General features: G+C 44.6%; 1 protein-coding gene across 1 annotated transcript in view; it reads left to right on the top strand.

Moving 5' to 3' along the window:
• LOC107117956 (oncostatin-M-specific receptor subunit beta-like) overlaps nucleotides 1–12,426 on the top strand; it is a 64,468-nt gene that overhangs the window by 28,227 nt on the left and 23,815 nt on the right. The window contains exons 5-7 of the mRNA XM_015420155.1: nucleotides 2,559–2,688; nucleotides 5,833–5,984; nucleotides 9,026–9,162. Of these exons, the coding sequence (XP_015275641.1) occupies nucleotides 2,559–2,688; nucleotides 5,833–5,984; nucleotides 9,026–9,162 (419 nt within the window). The remainder of the gene's footprint in view (nucleotides 1–2,558; nucleotides 2,689–5,832; nucleotides 5,985–9,025; nucleotides 9,163–12,426) is intronic.

The raw sequence follows: 12,426 nt of genomic DNA on the forward strand, positions 1-12,426 counted from the left end.
CTAAAATTGGAAGCCTCGGGCTTCCGAACGGAAGTGGCTAGACACCGGTGGAGAGCGATCAGACGGGGGTAAACCGATTACAACCGTTGTACTCAGGATACCACCACTTGGGGACCTAGTGGCAGAGTACAACGGTTTAAAGGGCTTTGCAACGGTTAGGGACGGAAGGCAGATGTTCTACGTGTGAACGCCAGTAAGTTCACCGGTTGCAACCGGCACCTATTCCGTTGCAAATGCCCCGTCTGAACGCACCCACTGGGTCACACAGTGGCCAAAACCCAGGTACCAAGTGGGGCTTTGAGCTCAATCTTCCACATCTTCATCCAGCGTTCTAACCACTATACCACATTGGCTGTCAGGAGCTCCTATCTATTCATTGTTTTTGCACAAGACACGAAGTCTATTCTTCACTAGGCAAAGATGTGTGTGTATAATTTGTTTTCAGTGATAGCTGCTGAGATGGCATTAGCATCTTTCCTTGTGCTAACAATATTTGTTGTATCTTGTACCACTTTTTTGGGGGGGGGGGAAGGGAGACTATATATGTTATCCCAATAGCTAACACTGAAAAATATGTGCAGTGATGTGTTTTTGCCAGGTATTGTGGAGAAGAAACTTTATTTTCAGGGATGAAAGCAATGAACAAGTGGAACATCTTTACTGATGAGGAAGTGCAAGAAAAGATGGTGCTTAAGCAAAGCACAGAGGGATACAGACGTGGCTAGCTTGCAGATAATTAAATATGTATGTAGAAGAAGAAGAGTTGGTTTTTATACCCCACTTTCCTCTACTTTAAGGTGTCTTAAAGCGACATATAATCTCCTTCTCTCCTTCTCCCCACAACATGCACCTTGTGAGGCAGGTGGGGTTGAGGGAGTTCTGAGAGAACTGTGACTGGCCTAAGACCACCCAGCAGGCTTCATGCAGAGGAGCGGGGAGTCATTAGACTCCACCACTCTTAACCACTGCATCAAGGTGGCTCTCCAGCTCCATGGGAAACAATGAATGGCTTAGGAGCACCTGGCACTAATACTGCTGAAACTAAGTGCCATGAGTTTTTGATAGGGTTGCCAAGTCTGAATTTCGCCGCAGCGGGGGACTCCCGGCTGGCGGCTGGAGTGCGTGCGCGCATGCCGCATCCACGTCATTCGGAAGTGATGCGACCACGCCGGGGGCGGGGCCACGACCATCCGAGGGAAAACCATAGAGTTTTTCCTCAGATGACCGTGGCCCCACCCCCAGCGGGCCCGGCGTGGTCGCATCACTTCCGGGTGACGTGCACATCTGGGTGGGGTTCCCCCCGGGGCCCGTTCCGCCGGCGACAGGGAACGGGCCTCTGGGGCGGGGGTTTCCCCGCCCCCCGGAAGGGACTTGGCAAGCCTAGCTTTTGACTTTCTCGTGGGGGTGTGGGGCTATTTTAGAGCCTGGTTTTTTTCTAACCTCAAAAAGTGACAGAGGCGTGATCTGCTGGGGACTGTGGCGCAGGGGGATGAAGGGCTCCTGTCTCCACCTTGCACCGTTTCCAAGAGTTAGTTTAGCCTTTAGGATGGCCTTTAGCAAGTTGTATGGTTGGGATACCTCCAGGACCTCCATGCTAGTGGAATATCATAAATAAATACGCATTTTTTTTTAAAAAAAGTGATTTTGCACCCTCATTTCAATGCTGAGGTTGAAAGAAATGTTTTCATTCTTATTTGCACCAAAGGATTCTTTTTCATTTCTTTGCTTGTTTCAATTGATGATGTTTATCCTGTTTTTCTCCCCTCACAGAGCTTCAAAGCGGCTTACAATTTAAAAAGCCCAACAATACGTAAATGGAATGTTTCTGGCGCAAATGAATAATCAGAAACATTTCCTGTTCTTCTCCAGATGCATCTTCATATGTTTCTGGTTTGGATGGCTCTGCTGGCGCTTGGTCTGCTTTCACACAGGTTGTGTGATGCACTTTCAGTGCACTTCAGTGGTTGTTTGCAATAGAAGTTCCAGTTCTAAACAATTGCTTAAGTGCACTGAAAGTTCATTAAAGCAACCTTGTTCTCTCAAGAGTGCCTGGGAGTCATTCTGCTGCTTGAAAAGTGCAGAATAATAAGGGTAGCTGGTTCGTTCCTGACAGGGCCAGGCTGGTATACATTTATCTGTTTGTAAGTACACTGTGAGCATCTGGATAAAATAGTTCCTGTGTGCTGCTTATCTTGAGAGTACATGTAGTCATATGTAGGGACATCCTTTGCTTGAATACAGATGGGGCAGGCACTTCAAAAAATATTTTAATTGCATGTTGGAAAGTCAGGAAGGACATGAATATTGCGTTCATTAAATATCAGGGGATTTTTAAAATAAATAACTGTGCTCCTGATTTCGTGGGAAATGATAATTCTGAACTTAAAGTAGGGTATAAAAAACAACTCTTCCTCCTCTTCTCAAAAATCAGTCAACAGCGTACCAGTGGTCCACAATCCACATTCGTCTGTTTCTTGACTTGAGGTTAATTTGCTTTAAAGGAGGTTGCAAGAGTAAATGCAAGAAAGAAACAGTTTACTCTTCTCTTGTTTTAACAGGGCCACCTGGGGAACCCAAAGGTCTGTCTTGTGAAACAGAAGACATGGTAACAATAAACTGTGCTTGGCAGCCTGGATCAGAAGATAACCTTGTGGGGAAACGTTCAACAGAACTTATCCTGTCTGATACGTAGGTATTCTACGTACATGTTTGGTTGTCCCAAGTCACAAAATGACATGAGATTCTTATATTTAAAGGTATAACTATAGTGAAATGCTTGCTCTCCAATCACTAAGAAAATTTGGCTTCTGTCGACTTTGCCTAGTGCAATAAAGTAAAGGTAAAGGTTTCCCTTGCTCGCAAGCCAGTCAAATCTGACTCTAGGGGGCAGTGCTCATCTCCGTTTCCAAGCTGAAGAGCCAGTGCTGTCTGAAGACTTTTCCGTGGTCATGTGGCCGACATGACTACTTTGAATTAATTTCACATTTTTTTGCTATAAAAACCAACATCCCCCCCCCCCAAGTTGCTTTTATTCTGTCAAGGGACCTGGGTGTTTCATGCAGTGCTGGAGAGACATTTGGTTAACTGTTGCCTTTTGTATTCACATTTTCTTTCTCATACGTGCCCTGGCCGTCATAGGTACAGCTTGAGCACTTATTTTGCACCTGGCACCATTGAGTCCACTTCAGTGTACAGCATCCTCCTCCTTTAACTTTTAAGCCTACAAATGCAGGCTTTAGGCCTTCCCCCCATGTAGGTTTCTTAGCTTCCAGGTGGGACCTGGAGATCTCCCAGAATCACAACTGATCTCCAAACTACAGAGATACATTCCCTTGGAGAAAATTGCTGCTTTGGAGGATGGACTCCATGGCATTGTACCATGCTGCGGCTGCAAACGTGGCAACCCAGCCTCTATGTCTTGAGACTGCCGCCCCCCCCCCCACACTTTGATTTTTGTACTGAAGATTTTTGGAGACCTCAAAAGCTGTTTCATTGTTTTGTGGTGCACCCTGTCTTGTGTTGCCTTGGTAGATCCTACAGAAGGTTTTGCCTGACTATTGCAGTTTTGTGTGACTCAATGCGACTACCTACAGTCTTTTTTATATTTAACCATTGTGTCAGACTTCAGCATTGAAGCGAAGGCATGGCTTCAGAGGCAATATTCAGAGATGCTGAAGAAATTGATTGTAGAACACAAAACTAATTCTGTGAATTATTAGGAAATTAGACCTAGCGGGTTAGTTATACACAGGATTTGCACAAAGAAAATGTGAATTTAAAACACTCATCTCTTTTGATTGATAGATCACGGGGCAGTCGACTGTATTGTGTACATTTTATGTTGAGGATCACTGTGGCATATCTAAGAGTGGTTAGCTGAAAACCATAATGGGCAAATGTACAATCGCTTCAGAAATATGTTCTTCCACCCTCTGCCGCTTTCTTTGCTTGTTTTAAACGTGGTTTTGTGTTACATCCGGACCAAGGCTAAGAAAGGTTAACGCTAACCACAGTTCCTGTCTTATCTGTGATTAGAAACCACAATTTGAAGTGGGTTTGCAAATCCTTGTTGGAGCGAAAGCGGTGTGTGCAGATGTAATTTTTAAGGCTTGACAAAAACAAAACAAAAAAAAAGGAAGGGAGAGGAATTTGCCTTGGAGAAAAGAGAAGGGGGAGGGAGGGCATGTTTCCAAGTTGACTCTGGCTTTGCCAGCGTCAGGGGTCATTTCGTAGAAAAAGAGGTGCAGGAGCTCATTAGCATAACTTATTTGCATATGCCACACCCCCTGACATCACCGGAAGTGTGTCAGAAGGCAACACCCACCGCTCAGGCTCCACTGGACTGTTTTGGATTGCTAGCTATGGGGGGGGGGACGTGCAGATCTGTTCTCACAGAGGAGGGAGAGCTTGTACCTGAATAAAACTTGGTCTTAAAGGTGCCTGCCACTGGACTGTTTTGGACCGGGGAAGTCGGGGGGAGCTCTGCAACTTACCTGGCTGCTTCTTGCTCTGACTGAGGGCTGCTGGGAGCAGGGGGTGGGGCTTGTTGCATGTGCCCGCCCCCTGGGCTCTTTACTGCCGGAGCTCCGCTCCTGTGCGCTCCTGCAGGAAATGACCCCTGGCCAGCGTTACATCTGCACTGGTTCAGGTCCTTCTGTGCAAGGCTGTGTTAGGGAGGGAAACGGCAACTTTCCCATGTTGGCATTTGTTGCTTCAGCTATCTAATTCCGTTAGCTGTACTGATGTGCCTTTTTCTCTCCCTCTGTTTGTTGTTGGGGGTTTTTTGCCGTCTTATGCCAAGCCCACAGGGTGTCCAAGGCAAGAGACGTTCAGAGGTGGTTTGCCCTTGCCTGCCTCTGCGCAGTGACCCTGGGCTTCCTTGGTGGTCTCCCACTCAAATACTGACCAGGGCTGACCCCACTTAGCTTCCAAGATCTGACGAGATTGGGCTAGACTGGGCTATCCTGGTCAGGGCATCCTTCTGTATAAGAAATAGATATATTAAAAAATTGTTTTCTCTCAGGATCATTCCCGGTCTCATCTCACCCTGGCACCTCTCATCAAACTCCATCTCACTGCTCTTCTGCCACCTGATTTGCTTCCAGAATGTTGCCACTTTATAACAACCTGAATGCTGGTTGCAGAACAATTGGTGTGCAGTGATTTCATTTTCCTGATCTTAATCTGAGTGCAGCCATTGAGCCCAGAAGTTGGGCCCCAAATATAGTCAGCACTGCAAAGACAGGCACAGATCCCAAGTTCTGCTTCAGACATGGTCAACGGCTTGTGTGGGCCCTAGAGATGTAGTGCAGTATAGTAGCTAAGGGGATGAGCTATGAACTGGGAAGCCAACTCTGCCTTAACCTGCCCCTCCCCCAAAATAGCATTTTGGGGCATAGTTTGCTTTGATGCTGCTAGCTTTGGGAAGGGCAGGAACACCAAAGTCACGTCCGTACCCCCCAGGCGGCAAAATAATAATGCTAACAGCCGTTCAGTGATGGTAACAATTGCTGAAATTGTGAACGTGAAGCACATTAGACACCACAACGTTATGTACGTGCTCCATTTTCATCACAGACGTTTCTTTAAACCCTAGACCACCATGCATGAGTTTGTTCAGATTCAGTTTCCACTCTCTTCCATATGCTTTAATAACTGCTCAGGGTCAGTTCTGTATTTCTGTATTTGTAAGAGTTAGTTTAGTTACGATCTTAAGACCGGCATACAATATAAACATAATATATTTGTAAGAACTGATGTCTCAAAGGAAGACAAATAATTTACAGGGTATCCTTTCTGTCTCCTCCAACTCCCACTACCATTTTTTTCAAGGTCTAATGGGAAAATTTATTGCCATCAACAGCCCTCAAGGAACAGCTGCTCATTCAGAATGGGCACTCAAACCACATACGACTTAAGACTGGAGGCCAAAAATAAACTGGGGAAGAAGCACACTTACCTTAATTTTGATGTAACTCATAGAGGTAAGAGAGACCTGCCTTTACTGTATTCAATAAACTTGAACCTTCTGAAGGAAAGTTGTTGAGAACTGATTGTTCCGGGACTCCGACAAGAATAGGCCAGAATAAATTTAGAAATTCTTTGGATTTGAAATGTTATTTTTTACATGATCTTTTTTTACACAAAGCTGCCTTATATTGCATCAGACTTTTTGGCCAATCAAGATCAGTATTGCCTACTCAGGCTGGCAGCAACTCTCCAGAGTTTCCGACTGAGGTCTTTCACATCACCTCCTACCTGAACCTTTTATCTGGATAAGAACATAAGAGAAGCCAATGTTGGATCAGGCCAATGGCCCATCTAGTCCATCACTCTGTCACACAGTGGCCAAAAAAACCCAGGTGCCATCAGGAGGTCCAGCAGTGGGACCAGGACACTAGACGTCCTCCCACTGCTGCCCCCTCCCAAGCACCAAGAATACAGAGCATCACTTGCCCCAGACCGAGAGTCCCTATCTATATTTTGTGGCTAATAGCCACTGATGGACTTCTGCTCCATATGCTTATCTAATTCCCTCTTGAAGCTGTCCATGCTTGTAGCCGCCACCAGCTCCTTCCTTCCTTTTATCTATTCTAACCCGACTGTTTAGCAATTTCATTGAGTGCCCACGAGTTGTGAGAAAGGGAGAAAAGTACTTCTTTCTCAACCTGCTCTATCCCATGCATAATCTTATAAACCTCGATCATGTCACCCCTCAGCCGTCATTTCTCCAAGCTAAAGAGACCCAAGCGCTTTAACCTTTCTTCATAGGGAAAGTGTTCCAACCCTTTTATTATTCTAGTTGCCCTTTTCTGCACTTTTTCCAATGCTATAATATCCTTTTTGAGGTGTGGTGACCAGAACTGTACACAGTACTCCAAAAGAGGTCGCACTATTGATTTATACAGGGGCATTATGATATTGGCTGATTTGTTGTCAATTCCCTTCCTAATAATCCCCAGCATAGTATTGGCCTTTTTTATTGCAGTTGCACACTGTCTCGACATTCTCATTGAGTTATCTACTACGACTCTAAGATCTCTCTCTTGGTCAGTCTCTGCAAGTTCGGACCCCATCAATGTGTTTGGCTCCAAACTTGGCCACATTGAACCCTATTTGCCATGTTGACGCCCACTTGCCCATCCTCAACAGATCCCTTTGGAGTGCCCCACAGTCCTCCCTGGTTCTCACCACCCTGAACAACTTCATGTCATCTGCAAATTTAGCCACTTCACTGCTTGCTCCAACTCCAAATCATTAATAAACAAGTTAAAAAGCATTGGACCAAGTACTGATCCCTGTGGTACCCCACTGCTTACCACCATCCACTGAGAAAATTGCCCATTTATACTCACTCTCTGTTTTCTATTAATTAGCCAGTTTTTGATCCACAAGAGGACTTGTCCTTTTATCCCATGACTATTGAGCTTACTTAGCAGCCTTTGATGAGGAACTTTATCAAAAGCTTTTTGGAAGTCAAGGTAGACAACATCTATTGGGTCCCCTTTGTCCACATGTTTGTTCACTCCCTCAAAGAACACTAACAGGTTAGTGAGACAAGATCTTCCCTTACAGAACCCATCCTGAGTCTGCCTCAATAGTTTTTGTTCATCAATGTGCCTACTAATTCTTCCCTTAATAACAGTTTCTACCAACTTACTTGGTATCGATGTCAGACTGACTGGCCTGTAATTTCCTGGATCTCCTCTGGAACCCTTTTTAAAGATGGGAGTGACATTAGCTACCTCCCAGTCCTCAGGAATGGAGGCAGTTATTTCGTCTAGCCGCTATCTTTAATTCATTCATCATTTTATAATCCTCCTCTATCTTTTGATCTGGTGGGATGATAGCAAACTCCCAGTGTTAAGTTTCCTTTTGGGCCCACTATTTCAACCCATAGCATTTCCAGAAGTGAATCCAATTCTCTTACCCTCTCAGTCTTATGCTGGACATTGAACTTGGGACCTTCTGCATACCAAACAGGTGCTCTACAGCTGAGCCACAGCCCTTTCCCATCATATTCTTCCTGGCTACCATCCCAGATAGCTCCATGATAAGAATATGCTGATATGAGAACAAGATGTGCGTCCACCTTTGACAAAATTTCTAGGGTATAAGTCTCTGAGACTTAAAGCCCACTTCATCAGATACCCTTTGACTCTTGAAACCTTATATGCTGGAAATTTGGTTGGTCTTTAAAGTGCTATTGGACCCTGATCTTGCTCATCTACTGCTGACCCACTCAACTACCCACCTGAAACTTGATAGACGAGGACTCAGAACCAATCCTTGCTGAACTGTCTTGGACAACAGGGCCTTTTTGCTTCATAGAGAACATTAGAGAAGCTATGTTGGATCAGGCCCATGGTCCATCCAGTCCAACACTCTGTGTCACACAGTGGCCAAAAAAACCAGGTGCCTTCCAGAACCTTGCTGAGGGTCAGAGAAGATGGTATTTGGCTAAATAGAACAATGATTTGATAGGATTCAGGGGAAGTGGAAGTCACCTGTTCCACAATCTTGCACCATCTTCCTAAGTGTTTTACCTATAATAAAATAATTCCTTGAAGAGACCCCCTTTTTCAGTTCTGATCTGCTGTAGTGTAAAAGGACAACAGAGCAATTCAGAGAACTTTATACCCATTTTACTGCTCGAAGTACTTTAACAGCTTTTACAGAATTTTTTAAATATTCCACCACGGAGATTCCATCATTCATCTACCCCATTACTGGGGGTGGGTGGGTAAGATGTCGCTGGGCAGAGATGGGGAGAATATCATTCCTGGCACTCATGCCATTAAAAAAGTCGGCCGCCAATGCAGAATGTTGCGCATCTTGGTGATTTTATATAGATTATCAGAGCACCGATTTTATTATGTATGAATTATTGTTTTATTGTTTTAAATTTTAAATTCGGCATTGCCGCTTGTTAGCCGCCCTGAGCCGCTGGGTAGGGCAGGATATAAATCCCAAAATAAATAAATAAATTTAAAAAATAAATAAAATATTCTTTCTTTCAACCCAGTTCATCCTGCACCCCCTTTTGACCTCTCTGTTTCTGAGAGATATGCTACAGCTGTTGAGCTGTATTGGAAAATGAAACATAACCTTGAGCTGCTTTGCCAAATTGAATGTCGTCATCCAGATGGGAAAGTGGACCTGGTAAGACAGACACTCTTAAAACCTCTTTCATTTCATAGGCTTGGTGTGGGTAGCCACGTCGCGGTGCTGTGGCGGAGTTCTGCAGCCCCTTGAAAACTAGCAGATGCCTTGCTTTCGTGGGATAGAGCCACTTTGTCAGATGCAGCCACAAAAAACAGTCAGTCAATAAGGTGGCACAAGACTCTGTGTTGCACTTAACCCAAAAGTACTTAACTCAAAAGGCCGTGTTTTTAGCAGAAGCAGACAGCACAGCTTGCATAATGCTGAAGAAGAGTTTCCATTACTAAGTCTACAACCATAATGGTGACTTTCCTTGGAATAAGCCCCATTGAAAGTATGGGGCTTCCTTCTGAGTAGAATTCTCTAGGATCACTCACTAAAACTCTTAATAAGGATATGCTGCTATTTTATTTATTTCTTAGATTTTTACCCCACCGTCCTGGCTATTATTATTATTATTAATTCACTGTATTTATAGTCTACCTTCCTCACTAAGTCAACAACAGTCCATCTAATAAGCACAATTCAAGATTGGTAGCTGTGTTAGTCTGTCCGTAGGAGTTGAAAAAAGCAAGAGTCTGCATATTTTGTTAATCTTTAAGGTGTTACTGGATTTTTGCTCTTTTCTACTAATAAGCACAGTGTAGGCCAATATGAGGAGACATTTAATAAGCAATGTACTCGGCCTAGGAGGATCATCAAACTCTTAATGTCATGTTAGGCATAATATACAGTGTGGATATAATGAAGAAAAACAGTGTTACATCTACACAAACAATGAAATGACAAGGTAATACATGCGGGGAAATGAGAATATGTCCTGTATAACAGTCCCTTTCCCTTTGTAAAGTGACTTTCTGTTCTGTTATTTATTTATTTCTTTATGCCATCAAGTTCGTAGGGTTTTCAAGACAAGAGACGTTTAGAAGTGGTTTGACATTGCCTTCCCCTGTGTCACGATCCTGGTATTCCTTGGAGGTCTCCCACCGAAATACTAATCAGGGTTGAGCCTGCTTAGCTTCTGAGATCTAATGAGCCCTATTACTTTTGTAGAAAAGCTCTCCTGAACAGTTCTGTTTTACAAAGCTTGTGGAATGACAGTAGCATGAAAACTAGGGATGGGCACAGACCAGAAAAATGGAGGTCCATGGAGGTTCATGAATTTCACAAACCATGGACTTCCACAGACTTTCTCAGTTTATGAACCAGTTCATAAGGTTCGTGATGAGGACAACCCAGAAGTGGGCTCAGGAGATATTTAACTGCCTCCTGAGCTCATTGGTGTTGTGCCACAGCAGCAGCATGATCTGGAAGTGGGCTCCCCTTGTGGGCGTGCAGCAGCAGCACAGCTCCAAAGGGTTCCCTGGGCGCCAGCATGTCTGGCCCATGGACTGCCACAATGAACCAAATGGACCACTGGAAAAAACTGTGGTCCATGGATGGTCAGTCAAAACTGCAAATGCACAGACTGGGCAAACAGACCATGAACCAGGCCCCGGTTCGTTACAAAATTATGTCCATGGACCAGTCCATGGGAACCCTCTTGACCTTCTCAGGCAGGCCGTTCCACACCATAGAAAGCATGCATACAGGCAGTTGTAGAAACCTGAGGAGATTTACACTATAGTCCTAGTCAGCAATATGTGCTGGTGGGAGGAGAAGGGCATGAACACTTCTGGGATGGAAGTTTATATCTAGCCTTCTCATAATTTATGTCTTCAACATAGATTACAAATATTTTTCAACAAAGCCATTTCAATCCCAGCAGTGGTTAACTTCCATAACTTCCATACTTGCTCTGGGGCAAGTGATGCTCTGTCTTCTTGGTGCTTGGGGGGTCAACAGTGGGAGGGCTTCTAATGTCCTGGCCCCACTGGTGGACCTCCTGATGGCCCCTGGTATTTCTGGCCACTGTGTGACACAGAGTGTTTGGCCTGATCCAACATTGGCGTCTCTTATGTTCTTATGTTCACATGTAACTTGTCCGCCCTAGAATAAACCCAACAGACCCCCTTGTACTAGGTATGACATCTACACTGGAAGGCAACCCCCTTTGGTGTCGCCATCCAGTCATGCCCATTGGTGCCACCTCAGTTCTCCTCAGTGTCTTTTTTTTCCTTTTCCTTTTTCTAAAGACTGATAAGGCAGACTAAATCAGTCTTTGTTTATTGTGAAACTTCTGGCATACATTTAAATAATAATGAACTAACTAAAATTGGGTGTGCATTTGGAGGAACAAGCTCCTCTGGTGTGACAGTGTGATAATATTTGTATGAAACTGATATTCTTTAATGCAAAACCCCAATATTAGGAAAAGAACAGCTATTTGTTGTTGTTGTTCAGTCGCACAGTCGAGTCCGACTCTTCGCGACCCCATGGATCATCTCCTTCCAGGCCCTCCTGTCTTCCACCGTCCTCTGAAGTTTGCTCAATTTCATGTTCGTTGCATCGATGACACTGTCTAACCATCTCATCCTTTGCTGTCCCCGTCTTCTTTGACCTTCAATCTTTCCCAGCATCAGGGTCTTCTCCAGTGAGTGCTCCCTTCTCATTTGGTGGCCAAAGTATTTGAGCTTCAGTTTCATTATCTGGCCTTCCAGGGAACAGTCAGGGTTGATTTCTTTGAGGATTGACTGATTTGTTCTTCTTGCAGTCCAAGGGACTCTCAAGAGTCTCCTCCAGCACCATAGTTCAAAAGAATCTATTCTTCGGCGCTCGGCCTTCCTTATAGTCCAACTCTCACAGCCATACATGACTACTGGGAATACCATTGCTTTGACCATGCGGACTTTTGTTGGCAGGGTGATGTCTCTACTTTTTATCATGCTGTTTAGGTTCGCCATCACTTTCCTCCCAAGGAAATCTTTTAATTTCATGGCTGCTGTCACAGTCTGCGGTGATCTGGGATCCCAGGAACGTGAAGTCTGTCACTACTTCCACGACTTCCCCTTCTATTTGCCAAGGAGTGATGGGGCCGGATGCCATGATCTTAGTTTTTTTGATGTTGAGCTTCAAGCCCACTTTTGCGCTCTCCTCTTTTACCCTGAGCAAGAGGCTCTTTAGGTCCTCTTCACTTTCTGCCATTAGAGTGGTATCGTCTGCATATCTGAGGTTGTTGATCTTTTCCCCAGCAATCTTAATTCCCGCTTGTGATTCATCCAGGCCAGCATTTCGCATGATGTACTCTGCATATATATTAAATAAGCAAGGCGACAATATACATCCTTGTCGTACTCCTTTTCCTATGCTAAACCAATCAGTTGT

This window comes from Gekko japonicus, unplaced genomic scaffold, assembly GCF_001447785.1.
Source record: "Gekko japonicus isolate JY-2015 unplaced genomic scaffold, Gekko_japonicus_V1.1 scaffold86, whole genome shotgun sequence".
Classification (NCBI taxonomy): Eukaryota; Metazoa; Chordata; class Lepidosauria; order Squamata; family Gekkonidae; genus Gekko; species Gekko japonicus.